This window comes from Ictidomys tridecemlineatus, chromosome 3 (assembly GCF_052094955.1).
Source record: "Ictidomys tridecemlineatus isolate mIctTri1 chromosome 3, mIctTri1.hap1, whole genome shotgun sequence".
NCBI classification, from domain to species: Eukaryota; Metazoa; Chordata; class Mammalia; order Rodentia; family Sciuridae; genus Ictidomys; species Ictidomys tridecemlineatus.
Window position 1 is genome coordinate 145,477,914 of NC_135479.1, and position 24,604 is coordinate 145,502,517.

General features: G+C 49.0%; 1 protein-coding gene across 5 annotated transcripts in view; it reads left to right on the forward strand.

Annotated features, from left to right (window-relative positions):
• Positions 1 to 24,604, forward strand: part of Sema5b (semaphorin 5B) — a 117,431-nt gene that overhangs the window by 62,926 nt on the left and 29,901 nt on the right. For all 5 annotated transcript variants that reach the window (XM_040270270.2, XM_078044117.1, XM_040270272.2 and 2 more), the window contains exons 2-4: positions 13,629 to 13,832; positions 18,521 to 18,620; positions 23,253 to 23,298. In XM_040270270.2, coding sequence (XP_040126204.2) covers positions 13,679 to 13,832; positions 18,521 to 18,620; positions 23,253 to 23,298 — 300 coding nt within the window. In that variant the 5' untranslated portion in view covers positions 13,629 to 13,678. The remainder of the gene's footprint in view (positions 1 to 13,628; positions 13,833 to 18,520; positions 18,621 to 23,252; positions 23,299 to 24,604) is intronic.

Below are 24,604 nucleotides of genomic sequence, written 5' to 3' on the forward strand. Positions count from 1 at the left end.
TCACCTGTTTTGAAGCACGAGTAGTGTTTCCAGAAGGACATGTGGCCGGGGAAGTCAAACGTGGCCAAAGCCCTTATTCTGTGCCCTGGGTTTCTTCTTCCTCCTCCCCCACCGCAGCTGGCTCCCCAACAAGACGTGAAGTCACCCACTCCATCGTGGCATTTTACCTCTTCCTTGGAGTCTTAGCCCTAAAAACTAAGCTTTGTCCCTAATTGAAAGTTTCAGTATCATCCCAGAAATGGCCACTAGGAAAGCCACCTCCCTGAATGTTCTGTGTTCACACCCCGTGAGCGTGAGTGTCAGACTGCAACTTCTGTCGCTGACACGAACATGAAACTCCTTGTTGCCTTGAAAATATCTCCTGTCTATGGAGAGGCCAAAGAACAGAGGACTTTGGAGCGAGAGAGTTCTGGACCAGCTCCAAACTCGGTTTCTTGATAGGACCTGTCCCTTGCTTCTCTAGCCTTGGTTTGTTCTCATGTGAAGTGAGTGTAGGAATGCCCAGAGGAATTAGTGGGATGATTTCCACGGGTGTGCTTGTGTGCGCGCGCGCATGTGCTCGGAGCCCGTCTCCCAGTCGGTGGTTCCTTCCGTCTCCCGGTGACACCGGCAGCACAGAAGGCAATCAGCAGATGTTACTGGTCTCACTTCATTTCCATAGATTTACAAGCATCCCTTTATGTGTTACTGAAAAATCGGGTGCAAATCCTATTTTAAGAACACAGTGCAACTTGTTACTTGGAGAATGCTTTGGAAAATCCTTTGGGGAAGTGAATAATGATCACCCTTTGGAATAACTCTTGTGCGAGTGTTCATGAATTTTCGGTTGCAGTGTGGTTCACCTGTAAGGTCTCTCCTATAACCTGCCCCTTGTGGCAGTCCCTTCCCCACGGGACAGACTGTCACACTTTCCTGTGCCTGGTATTTCTGCGTCTCTGGTCCTCCCTCTCCCTCCACCCCCTCAGGCTGCACATCCACGTTTCCTGATAGTTCCCTCCACCGTGGCCTTTTCTCCTCTCTGTCACCATGTGACTTAACTTGCTGGGGACGGTTATCAACCACTGCTCCTCCTTCTCAGAAATTCAGGCACAGATGACTCTCTGGATGCCAGAAAGGTGTTTACCCTGGGGTTGGAGACCTGTGATGGGTGTGGCAGGCAGAATAACAGCCTCCAAAGAGGCCCCCAGCTTTATCCCCGGAACCAAACCGTGAATATGTCACCTTACATGGCAAGAGAGACTTCTGTGGATGTGATTCCATTAAGGACCTGGAGGTGGAGGGGTTTTGCTGGATGAACTGGGTGGGCCCCGTGCAATCCCATGGGTCCTCACAGTGGCAGGCTTCCTCCGTTGTGGTCCCAGGGAGCCAGAGCTTAGCTACGGGAGAAGGTTAGAGAAAGGCGATGCTCCTGGCTTTGATGATGGAGCATGGGCGGCCTCTGGAAGCTGGAGAAGAGGAGAGGGATCCCCTCCTAGAGCACCCAGGTAAGTGAGCTGCCTGCCAGCACCTTGCCTTCAGCCCTGTGAGCCCTGGGGCAGACTTCTAGCCCCTGGGACTGTAAGATAATAACGTGCGCTGTCGTAAGCCGCCAGGTCTATGGTAATTTGTGTCAGCAGCAACAGGAAAGGAATCCAGTGGGCAGCCTCCTGCTCCATTGGGCAGCCCTGCCCACACCTGTCTGTGTCTCTTGTGCCTGCCTCATCAAACGGCCATGGATTCTAGAGTCCTCCCTCTTCAGTGGGTGGTTTCAGCCTCTCCTGGGCCTTGTCTTGGACGCCCATAGCTTCACTCCATCTCCTGATGCCCCAGCTAGATGGTCAAGGTGGGGATGGGCAGTAAAGAGCTGGCTTCACCCACTGGTCAGGAGTCAGTGTGCACAGAGGGAGGGCAAGGGGCTGGCAGTGGGTGAAGGACTGAGTGAGAGCAGAAAAAAGACCCCATCATCTACGAGTCATTAGCACACCTCCAGGGATCTCAGCCCAGTGTATTTTAAGAGCTCTTCTTAAAAGTTGATTTACAGTACATATACTAAATATATATGCATATGTATAGTATAGTAATGAGATATATATATATATATACACGTATATAATAAAATTTGTCATCTTAGCCATTTTAAAATTCAGTAGTTGGGAACACTCATTGTTACGTAACCATCACACCATTCATCTCTAGAGCTCTGTTTATTCTGCATAATGGAAACTCTACACCCATCAAACCATAACTTCCCCTGCCCCCAGCACCTGGCAATCACCATTCTGCTTTCTATCTCTATGGATTTGATACCTCATATAAGTGGAACCGCACAGTAGTAATCTTTCTATGACTGTTTTCTTTTACTTTCTATAATGCCTCAAGTTTCATCCAGGTTGTAGCATGTGTCTGAATTTCTTCCTTTTTGTGTGTGTGTGTACCTGGGATTGAACCCAGGAGCACTTTACCACTGAGCCACATCCCCAGTTCTTTTTATTATGTTTTATTTGAGAAAGGGTCTCACTAAGTTTCATAGAGCTCCCTAAATTGCTGAGGCTAACTTCGAACTCACCACCCTCCTGCCTCCACTTCCCAAATCACTGGGAATACAGGTGTGTGCTACCGCACCCAGCTAATTTCCTCCTTTTTTAAAGGCCGAATAATATTCCACTGTACGTTTATACCTCATTTGTTTATCCATTTATTTGTCCATCTCTTGGAGGATGCTTGCACCTTTTGACTATCATACATAATGCTGCTTTGGAGGGGGCTATCTCTTCAATGTTCTGCTTTCAGTTCGTCTGGATACAAATCCAAAAGTGGAACTGCTGAATCATAGGATAATTCTACATTTAATTTTTTGAGTAACTGCCATTTGTTTTACCTGGAGTCTCTACCAGGTAAATTTTACACTCCCATCCACCCATTTGAACTGCTAAGGGTACTTCAGTGGCATGAAGGACATTCATACTGTTGTGCCACCACCCATGTCTTTTGGAGCTCTTTGAATGATAGGACTAGCTCTCTGGACGTTGCTCAGGGAATAGAAATGGCCCCCCCCTGCGAAGGTTCACGTTGAGTGAGGGAGTCTTCCGGGGAAACTCAGGAAAAGGCAAGCCTGTCACTGGATTTGCATCTGTTTCTGAGCTGTAGGCATGTTTTCAAAGGCAGTTTCCATTTTCCACAGCCCCGGAATATCTGATAGCAGAATGTTTTCGAGGCGAGCGCCTGCCCGTGGGGAGGAGGCAGGAGGCCGCTCTAATGAATAGATAAGCGGGTGTGTGTTTGGCAACGTCCTCAGCATTTAATTCCAGTAATTAAAGTAGGCAAGTCTCCTTTGTTTTCTTTTCCTTGCAAAAACAATAAAATATTACAGAACATTTGGGAAACGGGAAATGAAACCCTTCTCATCATCATATCACCTTGGTGGCACCCACCGCCGGGCCCATCTGTGCAAGGCAGGAACCACTCATGCTCTTCACCTGGTTCAGGCCACACTGCAGCTGTGCGAGGCCTGGCCTGGCAGTGGCCCTCGGCCATGTCCTTTCCTCATCAGGTCTGTCCCCGCACCTCTGGTGCTCCTTCCCGCACAGGCCCATCTTCTCCTACAAAGCTGACCTCAGGACATTACACTCGTCTCTTTTCCCAAGTGAGGGGGACACTCCCTGCGTGCTCTTGATTTTGATTTCAGTTCTGACCTTTAGTCCCCATGTCCTGTTCAGAGAAGCGACTCTGGGCTCCATGGTCAGGAGTGCAGAGTAACTGTAGAGAGTGCTCAGGAGACTTCATCTCCTGCAAGGATCCCTGGGGTGGCCCAGGCTCCACTCCCAAGGTTTTGTGTCCGTTAAAGCTGTTTTCTGAGTGGCGGAGTCCTGTGTGGTATGCTGAGACCAACTCTGGGTTTAGATCTACCAGTTTGACTTTTTGTTGTAGTTGTTGTTTTTGATACTGGGGATTGAATCCAGAGGTGCTTAACCACTGAGCCACATGCCCAGCCCTTTTTTTTTTTTTTTTTGATTGTGTCTCTCTTTTTTTTTTTTTAAAGAGAGAGTGAGAGATAATATTTATTTTTTAGTTATCGGCGGACACAACATCTTTGTTTGTATGTGGTGCTGAGGATCGAACCCGGGCCGCACACATGCCAGGCGAGCGCGCTACCGCTTGAGCCACATCCCCAGCCCCCCAGCCCTTTTTTTTACATTTTATTTTGAGACAGGATCTCACTGAGTTGCTTAGGGCTTCGATAAATTGCTGAGTCTGGCTTTGAACTCATGATCCTCCTGCCTCAGCTTCCTGGGCTGCTGGGATTACAGGCATGCGCTGCCACGCCCGGCCAGTTTGACCTTTTGCAAGTTACTTAACTGGATCGTGCCTCAGTTTCCCCATCCACAAAATGAGGATCACAGTAGTACCTGCCTAATCCATGGGGTTCTTGTGGATTAAAATGACAGACAACACAGAGTACCGGTTAATACATAATAACATGGTTGTCGTTATTACTTAGTCTCAGCTCTGCCACTAGTTCCCTATCTAATCTTAAACTGGATATTCTCTCCAAAGTCTCAATTTCTTCAATTGCGAATGGCCGGTAAGAGCCCTTCTTGTTAAACTTTCTTTTATCTCCCACCTCCCCACCTTGTCCCTTTGGGTTTAATTGCACTCAGAAAGGTGTGGGTGCAACTGCAGGAAGGACTTCCAAAAACTGATGGGACAAATGCATAACTTGGAAGTTTCTAGGAATGTATAGAAGAGGGGAAAGCCCAGCCCCCACCCTTAGCAGGGCCCAGAATTCAGAGGCAGGAATGAGCTTGCCCCTGGGAAAGGGCAGGGGAAAGGCATCCCCACACCCTCACCCTCCAGGTTCCGGAGCTTTCTGAGCCTCTTCTACCCCTCCTCCATCTGGTCCCAACCTTCCCTCTGGGCCCCAGTCCGTCTAACTGGGAAGAAAAGAGGAAAATCCGTATCCAATCTGCTGTATTCAGAGCAAAGGGAAGGAATCTGCATCTCAATTTTATCTTTGTGCAGAGTTTGGTTAAACTTGGCCCCCCAAGTGGTGAGGGATGGGCTGGTGGGAAGACTCCTTCCCTGCCTGCCTTGGGAGAAGCCTTGTGGGGACTTCCAGGGGCCCAGGCTTGCATGGGGGAGGGAGGACGCCCCCATACCTTTTTCTGCTGCCAAACCACAGACGGATACATTCTTCGCCACTCTGGGTTTCCCCCTCTATTTCCTCTTTTCTTTTCCTTCTCTTTTTCTCCCCTCTTCCCAGGAAAGCAGCCAAGGAGAGAATTTGAGTGGAGGCCAGGAGGGAGGGGTCCCCGAGAGGAGGACCCGCCTGAGGTCCTTTCCCCCAAATCTTCCTGGGTAGAGCTTGGGGTGGGGACCAGAGGAAGCATGTCCTTCACTCCTACCCACCCTGGGCCCTGGCTCTTGGGCCTGGGCTGGGGTGGCGGTCAGCAGGCCGGCTTCCACTCTGGACTCTGCCCTAGGCTGTCCATCGGGAACCTCTGGAATTTGTTTCTCCAGGGCCTCTCAGGATCTGGAAAAAGTGGCTCCCACAGTCTAAACTCACAGGAGGCTGATTTGCAACAGGAAGTCAGTTTAATAATTTATAGCCAGAAAGCACTCTCCCTGCAAAGAAAGCCCACTCAGGAAACCAAATTAAACTCCGAAGGCTGCTTGTAGAGATGTGGAGCCAGGGCTGTGGAAGGTGTCCACAGGACCAGGGCCCAGTGTGTCCTTAGAGTGGAGTGGCCCACACTATGGGGTTCACATCCCAGCTCCATTGTTCACTGGTGCTGGGACCTGTGGCCGGTGCCCCCAGCTCAATCACCTGACTTTCTTCTCTGTCAACTGAAAATGATTATCAGTTTTCTATTTTTTTTCATATTTTTAATTGGCATATTATAGTTGTTCACAATGATGGGATTTGTTGTTAACATTCGTACATGTTAACATAACAGAACAATATAACTTGGTCAATATCATTCCCCAGTATTTTCCCTCCCCTTCTCCCCCACCTCTTCTTTTCCTCTATTCTACTGATCTCTCTTTGATTTTCATGAGACTGCTCCTCCCTCAGCCTTTCTTTTCCTTTTTATCCACATATGATAGAAAACTTAGGACCCTTGACCTTCTGGTTTGGTTGATGTCATTTAATACAATGTTCTCAAGTTCCATCCATTTTCCTGCAAATGATATGATTTCATTCTTCTTTATGACTGAATGAAACTCCATTGTGAGCAGCTTTCTTACAAATTTGCCATGGTATCTTGCAGGTCAAGAGCTCAGTACAGTGACAGGAGTGTGCTCAATCTGCTTTAGTCGTTTTTACTTGAACCCTTATCTTTAGGGTTATAAGTTGTCTTTTTTCGTTTGGTAACATCATTTTTTTTTCCCTCTAAAAAGAGAAGAGGTCCTTGCTTGTTCTGGAAGGGGGCCTTCCTGTCAGCAGCAATTTGAGGGGTACTCCTGTTCCTGTCTGGGTACGGTTTCATGGCCAACACGGCCTCTGACCTGGACCTCCAGTTCCCTTCTCCTTGCCTCTACGGGGCCCAGCAGAGCTGGTGCATCCTCCAAAATGGGTACAAGAGATCTAGCCATGTTTTGAGTGTGACACTGGGCTCTTTTGAATGAGAAAGTGCCCAGTTCCAATTCGAGTGCCTTAGGACAAGCAGCCTACTCTACCCCTCCCTCCCAATGCCTATTGCCATCTGACTTTCTAATGTTCAGACTTGACTGTGTCCTTCCAGTGTCCCCAACTATCCCTGGGTCCTCCTGCACTGCAGGAAACAAACGAACAAACAAAAAACCTTCCGGAGCTTTAGATTTGTTCTTAAGTCTCACCATGAACTTGGCCCCAGTTTCCAGACTCTTCTCCCTCTGCCTGCATCGCAAGCTTCTGTGGATTATCTCAGGATGTCCAGGGCCAAGTCTTTGCCCATGCTGTCCCCTCAATCTGAATGTCCTTGGCCCTGGGCTGGGGAAGCAAGGCCCTGTTTGAGGTCTGCCTTCTACTATGAGCATCTCAGGCCTCCTCCCCACGGGCAGCCCTCTCACTTCCATTTTCACATGGCATCTTGTACCCCATAGGACCCCCTCATCAGCTTCTCCTGCTGATCTTCCAATGCTTTGGTCTCACTGGACTGTGAACTGCTGCAGAGCTGGGACCCCCGACCCCTCATTCCTCCTCATGCTGGAGGGGCCCTCTGGAAAGCAGGGGAGGGCATGGTTGTTCAAGGAGAGCCTATTGGGGGCCAGTTTGTGCTGTTGAGGGGGGATACAGCGCTAACACACACTCAGAGTCTCTGTCTCCCTCATCCTTCACCCCAGCATGAAGGGCAGAGGCCTAGCCTTGCTGTCTGCCCTTCCCTCGCTCTCCCTCACTATCCTCCTGAGACTCCACCCCTTCCCCGGGTTCCAGCCAATCCTCTTCTTACTATCTGTGCCGGGAAAACAAGCCCGAGAAGTCCCAGAGCAGGCGAGCAGCCCTCCAGGGTGCCTGCGTTGAGGTGCCTTCTCTCTACACAAGCACACGCCTCCCGTGCCTCCAAGCTCCGTTCGAGTGACCCAAAGCAAGGACCCAAGGAATTGGGACAGCAGCGTCAGCAAAAGCAAGAGAAGCTCTGGCCTAAGATTCGGGAAAGTGCTTTCCTCGTGTCTCAGGGTTTCCCAAAATAGCTGGAGTCAGCTGGTGCCGCTCTGCCTTCCCCCACTCCCAGAGCACCCTGCCACCACCGTGCCAGTGACAAGCAGCCAGAGACAGAGTGAAGACAGACTGTGTCCCCTGTGACCCCAGGTCCCAGGTCACTGGCCCTGCCCTTCATGGACACACCGTTAAACTATAAGCTCCTTGCAGGCAGGGAGCACGCTTTTGTCATTTGAGCCTCTCCCACCTCTGCTTCCCCACTGTATAGGGCCTGGCACATAGTAGGTGTTCAGTTCTCAGTGAAGTATCATAGAAATGAATGGTAGTTGGCTGAATGTTTTGTCTATACCAATCAACTTACAGGAATGGGTTCTATAATAGGCCTACTCTGCGCTTCAAAGCATTCTTTCTAAGGCAAGGAATTATTAGTCTTAGTCAGAGGTGATGACCTGAGACTTTTGCACCCTGGTTTTGCATTCTCCCAAGCTCGGGGCTTTCTGTTGTACTGTATAACCATCAGGAAAATTGGATGGCTTCTTGCTATGCTCTGCTGGTGGAGAAAGGGAGATTTTTTTAACATCAGATCAGGCACACTTATTAGAAATAGAAATTTTTATTTGTCTTAGGAATATTTGTATATTCTTATACTTATAATGTAAGTATAAGAAACCAAGCCGTATTTGGATAGAAATGGTGTTTGTCTAATGATAATTGAGACCTGAAAAAAAATAGCGTTTAAACAAATTAGGGGTGTATTCATCTCTAGTAATAATAATGACAGTCGGCACGAACTTCAGGGCAGGTGCTATTCCAAGCTGTTCAACAAAATAATTTATTTAATCCTGCAACAACTCCTAGAGATGGGTGTTATTCCCCCCACTTTACAGACAAAGAAACGAGAGGCACCGGAATGCAGGGCTCATGGTAGAGCATGTGCTTAGCCTGCTCGAGGACCTGGGTTCAAAGCCCAGAATTAGGAAAGAAAAAATAAAAAAAGAGTCAAGTCTGGGAAAGAAGCCTGGAGGTAGGCAGAGGAGACTGACTCTGTGTCATCAGGCGGCCTGCGTCTGCCTTCCTGCACCACCATCCTTCTCTGGAGGTTAAAGAGCACACGGCTAATGGAAACCCACACCCCCCTCGCAGCTTCCTCAGGCACCTCTCACCTTCCTCACTGGCCACCTCTGTCTGGAGGGCAGGAGAGGTCTCCACAGGACACATGCCCTGCCCCTCAATGGTGAAGAGAGTGCTCCACAAAGGAGGGCGGCAAGAACACACGCACAGGAGGCAGCGCCCTAGCAAGTCCTGCTCAGATACAACCCAGCTGGCTCAAGCAAGAACAGGACCTTCTCCCCACGGGCCGCCCTCTCACTTCCACGTTATCAGACCTGGAGGGGGTGGCTCACGCAAGTAGAATGTTGCCAGACCTCAGGAAAGGGCCAGAACTAGGAACTCAAGGCTGTCAGCATCCCAGACAGTTTCTCCCGTCTCCTGTCACCGGTCTCTATCTTCAGATTGTTCTCATCTATGTGGCCTGTGGAAGAGGACCACCCTCCAGCTCCCTTCTAGTTTCTTTAGCAAAGACTGACTTGAGGTTGTGCTCCCAAATTGCTATGAGAGAGCACATGATTGGTCTATTTATATCACATGCCTACCCTGCTGCATCAGCGTGGGGTGAGGATCACGTGGTACAGAAAAGACTGCTGAGGCCTACCCCTTTGGCCACAGACCCAGGGCAGATAATTTCCAAAGATGGGGAATTCTTGGAAGTTGGAAAGTCATCCCTACACATTTGCACTTACATACACATACACACACACACACACAATCTAGAGCTTTGTCAGGCATAGTGGTGCATGTCTGTAATCTCAGCTACTCCAGAGGCTGAGGCAGAAGGATCACAAGTTCAAGTGAGACCCTGTCTCAAAAAGTGAGAAGGGCTGGGGATGTAGCTCAGTGGTAGAGTGTCCCTGGGTTCAGTCCCCGGTTCCAAAACAACAATAAAAATAAAATCCAAAAGGTCAGACCTGGTACCACTCAGTGATGTGAGAATTGTCCACTCTTTTCTTAGGGTGTCCCCCAACCCGAGTTCTGCTGAAATCTGCTAAGCCGCCCGCCCTGGCTCACTGTGCTCTGGCCATCGGCACCCCACACTTCAGCCCCTTCCTAGCTGTTCTGCTCCTCTGACCCTGCTTCCCACCCCTCTTAGGGCCCACTACCTCTCTTGCATGAGGGAAGGAGGTCCTTGAAGTGATGGCAAAATAGGTCCAAGTGTGAGTCTCCAGCTCCTGATGACGGGGACTGACCTGAGTGCAGGCTTTTCCTGTGGCCTGCAGCCTCTGGGTAACTCTGGGGTGTGCTGTGTGTGTGTCCAGGTGCCTCTCTCTGTTTTTCTCCTCCCTCACCCAGAGGGAAGGTAACTGAGGAGAGGAGATCCCGGATCCAGGACCTGACCTTCTCCCTGCCCTGCCTCCATCATGTCCCCTGAGTCCCTTCTCTTCAGAAACAGCAGACAGACATGCTGTGCTGAGGACCAGGTGGACACACGATATTAATTTAGCAATTATTGATTCAGGAAGGACTTGGAGGACATATTTGCATAAACACCATAATGAGAATGGAACTTCTGCTGCAGGACTTAGGGGACTCAAGGAGGAGAAGGGGCCAAGGATGTTCTTTTAATTCACGCCCCTGGGCTCAGGATCTGGTCCCAGAGTGCCAGCCCTGTGTCTCCTAGGCTCTGTGGTAGTCAGACCTGGGTGGGAGGAAGGGAAGCCTGGGAGGGGAGCTGAGGATGATGAGGGAGGACAGGTGTCTTGCCAGCTTAGATGTCCTTGGGGGTTAATGGGAGAAAAGCCCAAGCCAAGATCTCAAAGGATGATATTTGAGTTCCTGATGAGGTGCTGTATCAGAAGGCTCCCCGCAGGATGCAGATGGTGAGCTCACAGGGTATGGAAGCCCGTAGGGGACCATATAGGATGCTCACTGTGCAGTACCTGGGGCTGGTCACCCCGGGGGGGTGGTACCACCCCTGGTTCTGAAGGGAAGGGGAGGGAGAGTTTGGGAAACCTGGAAGCACAGGAGCACATGGGAGCCCTGGCCTGAAAGCCAACTCCCACTGCTTTCTCCTCCAGCTCCATTGGTCAAACCCAGATGGAGGAAAAGGAGGCCTGGACGCAGTCCATGAAGGGGTCTCTGGAAGGAGAGAGCAGACTTGGAGGTGCCCATGGAAGTATCCAGCCCAATGTCAAAGGGCCCAAGGGAACCCTCCCGTGTCCCCCTCCCGCCCGCAGCAGGTTGGCTCACACTAGTTGATTGCTCACTCTGTGGGGAACTGTTCTAGGTCTTTTAATGGCAGTGACTCCTGTAATCCTCACAGCTGCTGGTGAAATGGTTATTGTCATTATCATTCCCAATTTGGGGAAATTATGGCAGGGAGAGGTTATGTATTTTTCTCAGAGTCACACAGTTAGTAAGAAGAAGAGCTGGGATTTGACCTCAGGTTGTTTGGCTCCAGAAGGTTGCTCTTACCCTTTGGTACCCTGTTCTCCACTTCCTGTGGCCCTGTTTGAGAGGTCAAGGACCAGTGTTGGGGAACAATTATGGTGGGCACCAAGGCTGAGACAGAAGAGCCAAACCTCATATGGCAAGAAGACTCTGCCTAGCACCAAGACAAACTCTACGTGACAGTGTGAAAAAGTTTGGACTCAACTTCTCTGTGTGTCTACCGAGAGGAGTGGCCAGGCCCCTCTGGGGTGTGCAGAGAATGTGTGTGTTTGTGCCTGAGGATGAGGGGATCAAAGAGGGGTTATGGGAACTAATTCCTTGTGGGGTGCTAGACAGGGCAGGGTAGACCAGCTGTGTCTGTCGTGATTTCCTTGAGGTCTTGCAGCAAGTCAAATGATGAATATCAACCCATTTCATTGATTCTTTTCCTCCTGCCTAAGGCAGGAGGAAAAGAATCTCACTGTTATTTTCCAGACCTGGAGGGAGGTAGAAGAGAGAGGAAGAGTTAGGAGCAAAGGTCCTGGAGTGGGAAACAACCACAGGGGCTTCTGGTCCTTTGGATCTCACCTTTGGAACCCTCACCTGCCAACCCAGGCCTCTTCCCCCAGAGGAAGTGATTCTGATTCATTTCATGGTTTGTCATAAGCCCCTGATCTAGTCCAACCTTTCATATCATAGAAGAGAAAATCATTCTTTTCACAGCTGCATAGTACTCCATTAAAAGATGCACCATAGCTTAATTAAGCAGCCTGTTTTTAGATATTTGGGTGTTTTTTTTTTTTTTGTCTTTCTATCATTTCAAAGACTGCCACAGTGAATAATCTCATACATAAGTTACTTTGCACATGTGCAGGTGCCTCTGTAGTCTATTTTTGCTCCTAACTATCTGTGGTGACAGAGCAAGTTTGATTTTTCAATTTGCAATCTGTCGCAGATGGATACTTATGTAAAATTCAATAAAAGTAAATTACTAGAGAAGAGAATTGAAAAAACAACATGCAAAATGCAAGCCCAAATATTCTGCGCGCTCTCTCTCTCTCTCTCTCTCTCTCTCTCTCTCTCTCTCTCTCTCTCTCTCAATCTCTCTCTCTGGCAGTGCCAGGGATCATGCCAGAGATTTACGCAAGCTATGCAAGCATTTTACCCCCAAGTTGTACCCTGAGCTCCAAATATTTTTAATACACATAAACATTACTTTAATTACTATAAAGGTTTTAAATACTGATCTTCACTTTCTTTATTTTTCATTTTTTTTAGTTGTCAATGAATATTTATTTATATGTGGTGCTGAGAATTGAACACAGTGCCTTACACACACCAGGCAGGTGCTCTACCACTGCACTATGACCCCAGCACCTGACTGTCACATTTCTGCAACCATCTCACTGAGAGCCATTACACTGTGAAGCCACACTTGTCTACAGACCCCTCACTTTGAGGATGACAAGCCTAGTCCTCCAAAATAGGTTACTGGGTCAATGGTAAATGCATGGGCAGTTTTGCCAGATACTCCCAGGCTACCTTCTACGGAGATATGCCATTTTGCACACACTAGCCCCTTTCCCCACAAATTCACCAAAAAAAAAAAAAATGTGGTTGTCTAACTTGGATTTTTGTTATCTTGATAGTTGAGAAGCCTAAGTGTTAATTGGTACTGCTCTTCTTATGAGTGAAGTTAAGTGTCATTTGTATTTTAAGCCCTGTTTGTATTTATATTTTTTACCCACTTTCCTACTGAATTCTTGGTCTTTTTCTTTTTGGTTCTGAGGAGTTCTTTATATATTAGGAATATTAGTCTCTGGTTTGTAATAAGAATTGCAATTTTCTTTTCAATTTGTCATTTGCCTTTTGATTTTACTTAATGTTATTATTTCGGGAGAGGGGGACATGCACAGGTTTGTGCTTTTCCCCATTGTTTAAAGTTGGTGCATTATAATTATACACAATAGTAGGGCTCGTTGTTACATAATCATACATAAGTTTGTGCTTTTAATGTAGTCAGAGTTGTTAATGGATTCTGGATCCCGAGTCATGGTTTTTCATTCTAAAATACAAAGGATTCTGCCCAAATTTTCTTCTAGTACTTTTATGGTTTTATCCTTAACATTTAAATCTTTTATCCAATTGCAATTTTTCCTAGTATAGGGTGTGAGGTCTTGGGTTTAAGTTTTATTTGTTTTGTTTTTACAGCTGGCTACCTATTACCCCAGTTCTATTTATGAAAATCTCTTAAATACCACCTCTATCATTAAAAATAATTTTCAACCATTTGGGATCATAATAGAAAAAAAATCTCTATAATTTGTCAATTTTGTCCAGAATACCATTACAAGGAAAATTAGCTTTCAAGATATGATCTATAACTTTCTATTACTAGTAAACTCTGAATAACATAAATACAATACCAATCTATCTTTACAAACCCTGTGGGGGGTCTTTAAAGGACATTGAGAGAAGTGGGCCTTGAAGGAGGGAACACTTGGTGAGACTGAGTTTTGCATTTCAGGTCCTCTCCTCAGCCTGTCTCCAGGAGCTGGGACCGCAGAGGTGTCCACCATGGTGGCACCGAGACCCCTGGTCATCTTTCTGCTGCTGCCCAGCCTCACCCTGCTGGTATCCCACTTCTCCAGCTCCCAGGAGGTCTCCAGTGAGTCCAGCGGTGAGCAGCAGCTGTGCGGCCTGAAGGAGCACCCTACCGTGGCCTTTGAGGGTGAGAGCATCCCACAGGGTTGTCCCAAAGTCAGAAAGGAGGTCAGGCCTCAGCAGGGTCTTCCCAGCTGCTGGAAGCCCCGGGGATGTTCATTTCCTGTTAGGGTACTGAGACTCATCATCCGATAGATATTTTAAGAAGAACAGGTAACATTGGGCGGGAGGGGTCTGATTTTTGTCTCCAGGTAATTTATTCAGGCCCTTCATTCACCTCCTGGGGCCAGTGTAGTCTTTTGCTGGGATTCTTACATACGGGCCTCAGGTGAGAGTGGCAAGATTTGGTGGTGGTCTCGGTGCTGTTCTGGAAGCATCGGCTCCGTTCCTTGGCTTCTGTAGGGGAGGATACAGAGGAGCCTGGAGAGTTCTGGAAGGCTTCCTTCTTGCTCTAAGTCAGCTGCAGGGATGCCTGGCTTTGGAGTCCTGGGAACCCCCACAGAAAGGGGGCCCTGTGTGTCAAGGGAGAGCGTGGGAGTATCCTATTAAAGTGTTTCCCAAACTGGGATTTGTGAATCACTGGACATATTCCAAAGGGTCCATAAGTTCTTCATGGTTTCTAAAATTAGTGTATACATTTGATGATAATCCAAAAAGCAAAACACAGACACCAGGGAGGCCTGGATGTTCTCCCATTAACCAGTTTGAGGGTCTCTAGTTGTGCTACCATCACATTCAAACTTCAGGACCTACCATCTAGGTGGCCGTGGCTCACGCTGGAATCTGCAGGCATAGTGTTCAGGGTCCCTGGGTTCTTGAGTCTGATCAACATTGGCCTACTCCTCATATTAACCCCCCTGGGGAGAGCCAGCAGGGCAAGGAGATTGTCACCTCCTTTTACAAACGGGAAGACTGAGGCGTGAGGGCTGGAAGACTCAGAGCAGAACCTCAAGGTAGGTTTGTCTCCTGACTCCACGGCTTGTGATAGAGCAATCAATCAGGTGCTGTCCTCTCCCGTACCCTGAATAGGAGGACATACAACCCTGTCCTGTGGGATTCCACCTGGTCAGTGAGGCCCCACGAGATGGAAACCAGAGCAGAGAAAGCAATCAGTACTCTTAAGGCTGGAGTGGGATTTGAGGGATCGAAGGGGAAACAAGAATGAGAATTGGGGGCTTCCTGGGTGGGGAGGCTGGGGCGCTTTGAAAGTGTGGGTTCCACTTCCCTTCTCCAAGTGGGAAAGTTTCCAGCTGTCTTTTCTGCACTGAAGCTTTGGAGCCTTAAGTGGATTATAGGCAATTAGCAATGTCCTAAGCCTACAGAATGCACATTCCCTCAGATATCTGATGGCCCCTGGAGTGCTGGTGGTTGTCACTAAAGTGAGGGGACAGAAGGAACAGAATTCCTAGGGCTGTTGGGGGACCCCTGTGACAGCTCCTAATGGACCATTTGCTGGTCTGTGTCAGGCAAATTGTGTGTGTGTGTGTGTGGTGCGGGTAGGTGGAGAGCCTGGGTGCCTGGGTTCCCTGAGACTATTTTGATCTTGAGCTGTGAATTAGACAAATCTGACTTCCCACTCCACCCTCCACTTCCCCATTCTGACAGCTTTGGGTTTTCCTATCCATTCACCAAATTATCATTTGTGGGGCGGGGGTGGGGTGCAGGGATCAAACGTAGGGCCTTGCACATGCTGGGCTCACCAAATTTTTGTGGGTCTGGGTGGTGCCCGGCACAGAGCCAGGCTGTGGGCTTAGAAAGGGAAGGGTATTTCCTGTGGGAACTCAGTTACCTCATGTCGTTCCTTAAAGGTGGCCTTTGGTCCCCCAGGGCTGCTGGCCTGGAGTCAGGACTGTTTCTCAGGTCCCCTTGCACCTCTAGCATGGCTGATCACACAGTAGGGACTCGGTTCACATGGGGTGAGTGACGAGGCCCTGCTGGTTCTGGACAGTTGCACTGACCCAGCCCAGCACTGACCCCCAGCCGTTTCCCTTCAGTCCTCACTGAGTGGCAGGCCTCCCACCTTGCAGCTGTGAGTTTCCCTGTCCCCTGACACCTGACGGATCTGTGAATAACCCCTGAGTACCCCAGAGGAGCTGCCAGTTCCAGAGTCTGACTGGCGGGGTTTTCTGTTTGTAAGGTTAAACGCTCTCCCCTGGGTTTCTGTTAAGGGGGCCCACCTGTGTTTCTCCGTGGCCTGCGTATTGTTCCGCTTGCCACCGCCTGTCCTTTCTAGGAGGCCGGGAGAAGCCAGTCTGGAGTTAACACTGGCAGTGGTTAATCCACAAAGTGGGTAATTGAATTGACTATAATTAAAATCACAGGCGCGTCATGGAGAATGTCATTTTTCTCTTAAAGTCGCCGTCCAAAGCCTTTGCTGCACACGGAGCTCAGGACGTGCTTGGTGTTTTAAAGACAGCCTTCCCTCTGGTCCCTTTGCCTGTTTAATAAGAGGAGGCTGGCTCCCTTCCCAAGGCTCCCCCGGGACCGCGGCGCTGTGCCCGGCCACTCTCTCCCCCCTCACCCCTTTCCATTTGCCATGTGCCTTCCCAAGGGGCTTCAGGGGAGAGACAGACACTAGAAGAGGCCCCCAACCCCACTGTCCCCATTGTCTACCGCTCTGGCTCTGTTTCCTTTCCTTCCCTCCTTCCTGGGGGGAAAAAAAACCTGAGTGAAGTATTTGGTGTGGACTGGCCATGCCACCTCCTCCCCCACCCAGCTGCCCACATCTGGAATGCTCCTGTCAGCAGGAGAGAATTAAAGTATAACCTATTTGCCACTGATAGGGAGCACCTGGTCTGATGGGGACAGGCAAACCTCCTTCCACACACACACACACACACACACTCACAACATGGGTACATTCACTGTGATAGTAATATACAGTGTGAGTGGAACATAAAAGGTAGGAGAGAATGTGGAACAAAATACAACCAGAGTGGAAAGGTCATAACCCAGGTGGTCTTCCTGGAGAGAGAGGGCCCTTGGTTTAGTCTCTAAGGTAATACAACATCCTACAGGATTTCAAGAGTGGCCCTGACATCAGCTAAAGTCCCACCCACTGGATTTAAGATCGACTCCTTTTGCCTTTTACCCAAATGCCATTGAGGCTATATGATGGTTCTGTCAACCCACAGTCACCTGCTGGGAGCAGGGGCAGCCCTGAGGAATTTGCTTCTTTTTGCTGCAGAATTTCTTCTTTTTTAAGTCGTGCGTATCACAGTTTTCTGAAAAACATCCAACTCGCAAAACCTCCAGTTCTCCAGGGAGCGATTAAGTGTTTGCCTGTCGTGCAGAAATGAAGGGCTGCTTTTACTCTGTAGTGGAGGGATAATGAGCAATGATTTATTTCCCTTGGATTACTACACACACACACACACACACACACACACACACACACACACACACATGCACACACGCCCTCCTCTGGGCCTTATGAGAGCCAGTAGCTGGTGTGCTGTGAGAGCGCAGTGCCTCCCATTCCCCTTCTCCTCCACCCCCCACAGACATCACTGCTCTCCCCTCACAGGTGCCAGTTCTAGCTATGAGGCATGGGCTGAGCAAGAGTATTAAGCTGTCGTGGGCCAAGCTGGAAGCAGTGGGTCTTTTGAAGGAGGAAAAGTCAGCTGGCAGAGCTTAGGCGTGCCCTCCCAGAGACCACTCTGCCCATTCAATTCATTTGAAAAGTTAAGGCTTTGGCTTTGGCTAGGAAGAAACTTCTTTTAAAACAGGGGTGGACACTGACAGCCCACCCTCCATTCCTCCCATCTCTGCAGAATCTTGTCTGAAACCCTGTCTTTCCTTGTATAAGTTGAGGAGTATAAATACATTCATTCAAACAGAAGGAGGTGCAGGGCTGAGCCTGGATATCCAAGAAGTAAGATCTGTCCAGGCCCCGGGAGAAACCCTAAGGGTAGATGCACAGAGTGATGGGGTTATTAGGATGGCACTAAAGCAGAAGGAGCCCCTGGAGTCCAGGAGGGCTTCTTGGAGGAGGTGGGGTGGGGCGTGATAGGAACTATTCCATCAAGGGAGAAGAGAGGTGCAAAGGTTTGCAGGCTCTTATGGGATAGATTTGGAGGTGTGAGAAGTGTTTAATGTGACCAGGGTGAAGAGTTTGAGGGAGAGATGAAATATCGTTTTTTTTTTTTTTGTATTGTTTTGTTTTGTTTTGTTTATCCCTAAATAATGGATCATTGGGCATTTAACTTGGGAGGACAATGGATTCCCAGAGGAGTCAAGACTTCTCCTAAGGAGCTGGGGTGGGATCCAAGGTTCAGAGTGACATAGCATACTCTCAGGATTGTTCTGGTTGCCTTTGAGAAATAGACTAGAGGGGGCAGGAGTGGAAGCCAGGCTGCTCAGGAAGCTGCTGGCACCTGTCCAGGCAAGAGATGATGACGGCTTGTGTGCGGGAGTCGGGTCCAGAGAGAAAGAAGTAGAAGGAGTTAGGGGACAGTCTGGAGTTAGAAGAGACAGGGCACGCCAGTGTGTACTGGTGTGGCCGCTGAGGATAAGGGGGAGTCGAGGGCAGTTACAGGTGTCCCTTTGTGCATTTGTGGGCAGGGTGGAGACTTCCTCTGAACCAAGGGTCCCATGACTGCCTGCCCTGTGAGGTGGGCAGGTGGAACCCAGGCATCCTGGGGCCTCTACCCCACTTCACCCTGACTTTCACCTCTTTGCATCTCTGATCTGAGGCTGGTGCAGAGGGGGTCCCTGGACCAACAGTAACGGAAGGGTTACCTCTCCCTCCACCAGATCTGAAGCCGTGGGTCTCTAACTTCACCTTCCCTGGAGCCCGAGATTTCTCCCAGCTCGCTCTGGATCCCTCCAGGAACCAGCTCATCGTGGGAGCCAGGTAATGAGGTGCAGGAGAGTTGGGGCCAGGGGTGGGATGCTCAGAATTGGATATAGAGACGATTGCTGGAGATGACCCACATTCTGGGTTCTAATCCTCTCTGTTAGACTCTTTCTGTGCGTGAATGTCTGTCCCCCCAGGAAGGAAGCAGGTGGAGGTCAGTAGGGTGGGGGGGGGGCAGGGGCAGGGCCTGACCCTATCTGGCATCCTGATCTCAGCCAGCCACATTCTTTAGTGGTTGGCAGAAGTGAGAGCAGGGATGCCTGCTGGCCACCTCCTGCCCTTGTCCCTGTGGTGATGCCAGGACCTGCCTAGATAGCCAACTCCTGAGAACTCTGCACAGAGAAGGTGCCCAGGAGCCCCCTGCTGGCCAGCTGGCCACCTGCGCCTCGGGTGCCCGTCGAAAGCCTTGTGCTGCTTTTATGAATGGCCTTACTTCCTTGGGGCCTTTTCTGGGTAACCTCATTGTTCAGATAAAACTCTCTAAGGAGGCCCCATGAGCTCTTCTGGGTGGAGTGGGAGGGGCTATTTCCTCAGAATCCTAGATCAGCATCCTATTAGGGAGGGAGCTTAGAGATGGCCTGTCCTATGGGTCTCAAAGTGGGTCCCTGAGTCAGCAGCTTCTGGGGCTGCTAGAATCTGGTTGAAAATGCAAACTCTTGGGCTTCTGGAATCAGAAACTTGGGAGCAGGGCCCCAACCTGTATGTTAACGAGCCTTCCAGGTGACTGGTGCAGGCTCAAGTTTGAGATTGGCTGGTGTGGTTGGATTGGTTTCATTTTAAACATAAGAAGCAGAGGCCCTGAGAGGGAAAGGGGACCTTCCTCATCTGGCACAACGACAAAGGACACAGGGACCAGAACCCAGGTCTCCTAACCTCAGGGCTAGTTTTGACCTGTGGGTGAGTCTATGTTATGCACTCTGAGTGTGCTGTTGGTTAGTTTTCCCTCTCTACCCCTGAGGTCCTGATTCAGTGGGTCTGGGGGTGGAGAGGCATCGCCCCTGGTTTGGGCCTTTCCAGGCTGCTCTGTGAAGCTGGCCTTCCTTGCCTTTTGGCCTTCTGTGCCTCTGACTCCCATTTGCTGTGTGAAAAGGAGGCCAAGTCTTGAACAGAGCTGAACTGGGAACAGATGAGCTGGAGTTTTGTTCCGGGTGAACTTGACCTTTGAGTCTCAGTTTCCTCATCTGTAAATCCTGGATTTAGTCTCTATGCTGTCAGCCTTATAGGGCTGCTGTGAAGCTGGGGCTGAAAGCATTTTCTTTTCATTTTTTAAAAATATGAATTAACTGTTTATTTTGCACCAGCAATTATGTGGTATGACATAACATTCAGAAGTTACAAAAGAGCGCCCAGGGAAAAGCAGGGCCATGTCCTCACACCAGACCCTTCCTGGGGTGCCCTGCCTCCTCCTGAGGGTCATCTGTATGTTTGTAGGTATAAAGGAGACTAAACTTTATCGTATGGTGAAAAAAGTAATGGTTTCACTTCCTACTTTGAGATGATCATAGATTCACGCTCAGTTGTAAGAAACAATGGAGAGATTCTATATACCATCACCCAGTCTCCTCCAGTGGTCACATCTTGCTTAACTGTAGGGCAACATTGTAACCTGGAAATTGACATTCGTGCTATCCTTCCATCCACTCTGATTCCACCAGTTTATATACATGAACTTTCTAAAACCCAAAGGGTAGCATCTGAAGACTCCTTGCTCTGAACCTTGTGAAAAAGCATTTTGGGAAAATAATGAATTTTTAAAATAATGAATTTTGGAAATTACCATGTGCCAGGCATTATTTTATGTAGCATCTATGTAATAAATCATACATGCAGTAAATCATATGTGTGATAAATCACACAGGCAGTAAATTATTTTCTCTACACTGAACCCCAGGAGATGAGTTCTTATGATTACTTCCATTTTATGAACCAGGAAACTGAAGTGCTCCTACTGATCCACTCTGGGGCCTCCCCAGGTAAATAGTGGTTATGTTTTCTGGGTCCAGAGGCTTCCCTTGCACTGCTGAAGGCACCCTTGAGGCCTTGAACCAGGCTCTGCTCTCAGATGGACAGGGAAAGCCCATCCTGGACTGGTCACTTATGCCTCTAGAGCTGAGGCTTTGGGTGCTTGTCTGTTTTTTCTCCTCCTTCTTTTTCTAGGGCACGTTCTTTCTTCCTTCTCTGCCAGCCATGTTTTCTCTGTCTTCCTGACCCCCTTGGACCTGAAATTCAGGCTAGGGATATTTTTTCTCCATTTATAACCCCGCCTTTTTCCCTATGGGATTGAGGGCGGGTCTGACTGCAGAGATTTCTCTGTTCTCATCCTCCTGCTCCCAGAAGAGCCCTTGGAGATGCTGTGATGAATGATTTTTGATGGGATAAAAATGAATCGAGTGCTGCGCTGTTTCCCCTAATTTGTTAAAGCTGTGAGCAGCTGCCTGCGTCACCTGAGCACACAGCTGGGCCAGAGCCTAAGCTGGAGCCCATCTGTCCCCAGGCCAGGAACGTGGGCCTGGGAAGCGCTGCCAAGACCCTGTGTGGGGCCTTGGGAGGGACAGCAGAGGCCTGGAGCCAAGGTCTCCAGTGAGCCCCGCCCAGCCCCAGGATAGCAGAGGAGCTGAGTGGGGCCTGGGCCTGCAGCCAGAGCCAGGAGAGGAGTCTCCTGGCCTGAGGTGTCCCCTTCCACTCCTGGCCTCCTCCAGCAGGGCCCCTCCTTCCCTTTCTGGCCCACTATACAACCTTCCCCTCATTTCTCTTCTCAGCAAAGCTGAGGTAAGCCAGAGTCTTCTGAAGCAATTATTCCTAGAAATTTCAGGAACCCAAAGAAGAATGGCCAAAAGGAGAAAGAAGAAGGAAAAAAAAAAAAAAAAAAAGGAGATCCTTTGGGAAAAACCAAGATTTTACATCTGCCTGTCATTAATAACGCCTTTAATGTGTCTCCGTGGGCCTATGGAATAAACACTACAGGCATTAACTAGTTCTCCATCGAAGAGATGCCGGCACTGAGGCCCGCAGAAGGTCCCCCAGCAAGTGGCTCACCTGGGAGTCTGTCTGTCTCTGCCACAGGGTCTGTCTCTTTCCTGTGGCACTCTGACTCAGGCGTTCTGAGTCCCTGTGTGGCAGTCTTCTGACCCCAGAGCCGCACCAATACTTAAGAGCACACAGTATCTGCTATTATGATTATTAAGCAGCAACATTATTATTTTTTAAGGCTTTCAAGGAGCTGGCCGCTGGATGAAAACAGTGTTTGGGGAAGATTATTGTAACCCTGAGGCTGTGACACACACCTGTAATCCCACTTACTTTGGAGGCTGAGATGGGGGAATCACAAGTTCAAGGCCAGCCTAAGCAACTTCACAAAACCTGCCTCAGCATAAGAAATAAAATTAGCTGGGAATGTAGCTCATTGGGTTTATTGAGCACTCCTGGGTTCAATCCCCACTACCACACCACAAAAATAATCGGAACACCATGCCCTAGAGGTGGGGAATAGAGTAATGTAATCATAAGGGAGACAGAGTTTTCTGGGGAGGTAGCCATGGAAAAAGGCCAGACCTGGGCAGAAGGCAGGTCCAGTCACTGACAACAGGAAATGAGGGCAAGTGGTGTGGGCGGTGGGGAGGGAGGAGAAAGCTGGCCGGCCTGAGTCCTGCAAGAGCTCTGTGAGATGAAAATTGAACAGAAACAGGGTTCGTGGTTGGGAAAAGTAGGAGTCAGGAGACAAGTTATGAGAATTTAGTTTACAGATCTTTACTGGCTTTATTTTTGATTCTAGAATGCGGCAGCATTTCATTCCATAAAATAGAATAAGGGCTCCAATGGGCTGAACCAAAGAGATTGGTTTTACATAGAAGGGCTAAAAAAAAAAAAAGCAGAAATAAAGAACAAAAAGCACTTTGGTTGTTTCAGAGTTACTTTCCTCATGAGGTGAGGACAGGGAGATAGAACAGTAGAAATAAATTGATTGGTGAACATCAGGTTACTTCAAGTTACCGTGTGTGTGTGTGTGTGTGTGTGTGTGTGTGTGTGAGAGAGAGAGAGAGAGAGAGAGAGAGAGAGAGAGAGAGAGAGAGAGAGAGGCGGAGGCAACTCCACTATCATGGCAAGTTGAAACTGGCCTTCTCGAGAAATGTGCCTGTTCTCTTTCTCCTGATTTCTCTGAAGGTCAGTTTCAGTTTGGTGATGGGGAACTTTAGCATGAGTGACTCAGTTTTGGTTTTTAGACCCGGTGTGAGGTTTTAGTCCAATAGAATGGTCTCCTCTAATTTTTATTTATTGGCATCAAGAGTTTCCTTTGGGGACCAACCAACAGCAGATATAACATAGTGCCTGGAGGTGGACAAGACTGAGTTTTAATCTCAGCTCCTTGATAGACCATCTCAGTGACTTGGGCCATTGACCCAATCTGTTTCCTGACAGCAAAAATCGAGTTTCCTGTATCTATCACCAAGGTTGTGGGAAAGTTAAAGGAGTTAATGGAGGTAAAGCCCTCCCTGTGTGTGGGCCCACCGGAGGCTCTCTGTAGCCAGTCCCCTGTCCTGGCATCCCATGAGGCCTGGGTCAGGAGGCTGCTTCCTGGGGTCTTGCCTGCAGAACCAGCTTGGCTTACAATTTCTGTTTCTGTTTTCACAGGAACTACCTCTTCAGACTCAGCCTTGCCAATGTCTCCCTCCTTCAGGTACATTTGCTTTTCTTCCCTTCCCTTCCTGTCATTTCCCCAACTGGGGGAGGGGCAAGGCAAGTGGTGAGGTTCAGAATTCAGTCCCTAGGATTGGTGACAGGAGCCACTTGCTCTTTTCCCTGGCTACAGATTAGACCCTGCTACCACGGTAACTGCCAGGATGATAGCTGGAAGCAGGGTGTAGCTCACATACACATGGAGGCACACACAGGGCTCTCTGCATTGTGCAGAGAGGCTGCTGATGGGCAAGGGGAGGAAAAGAGCATTGGTTGGGGTGGCCAGCTGTCTCTATTTGCCTGGGACCAAGGGGTTCTCCAAGATGCAGAATTTACAGTGGCTAAAACTGGGATTGAACCACGCAAACAGAGACAGTTGCTCATTCTAAGTCCAGAGCCTAAATCCACAGAAAAGTCTCCTCAGAGTTTGGGTCTCAAGGGAAAGGGTGTCCCTGTTTCCTTTCTGAGCTTGGCCTGAGCAATCTCATTCTAACTCAGCATTTTCATTGAGCTGTGATTGATTTATTATCTGCTGCCAAGAATGACTCCCCAAGCATAATTCCCTAAGTGCTCTGAGAGGCTTTTTAATGGGACTCCTTGATCCAGAACATTTATTCCAGATTGAGAAACAGATGCCAAACCATCTCTGCAGAGGCTGAGCATTCCAGAGAAAGAATGGCCACCTCTTCCTCAATGAGGGAAGCGCCTTGCTTTTCATGTCTAGGAGGCTTCTTTCTCTCCCAGTAACCAAGCATACTTTGAGCACTTACTGTATATTATAACTGAGCTGGGGGCTTCTTAGGGTTTGGAGATGTCTGCCAAAAGCTCCTGTTAATGCAGGAAAATTTGGAAGTGGACAGTTAGATTATGAAAGCTGTTACCTAATTGGCCCATCTTCCTTTGGGTGGACTAACTGGGTAATAACTGTAGGCAAGCAGGGCATGGCCGGAGGAGGTGGGTCACTGAGGATGTGCCCTGCAAGAGTGCATCTTCCCTTCTGTGTCTACTCCCTTGCTGCTATGACAGGAGCAGTTTCCTTCTCACCATGCCCTTCACCCATGATGGCCTTTCTCACTGGGGCCCAGAGCAAGGGAGTGGGCCATCTATGGACTAATACCTCGGGAACCATGAGTCCCAAATGAACATTCCCTCCTCTAATTTGTCCTTGCTTAGTATTTTGGTCACAATCACACAAAAGCTGCTTAAAATGGGACTAAAGGGATATAAGAAAGGGAAGCCCTTGACCTCCAGGGAAAGATAATGAGTGACGCCTACAACCAAACTGGAACTTAGGAGTTCATTAAGTG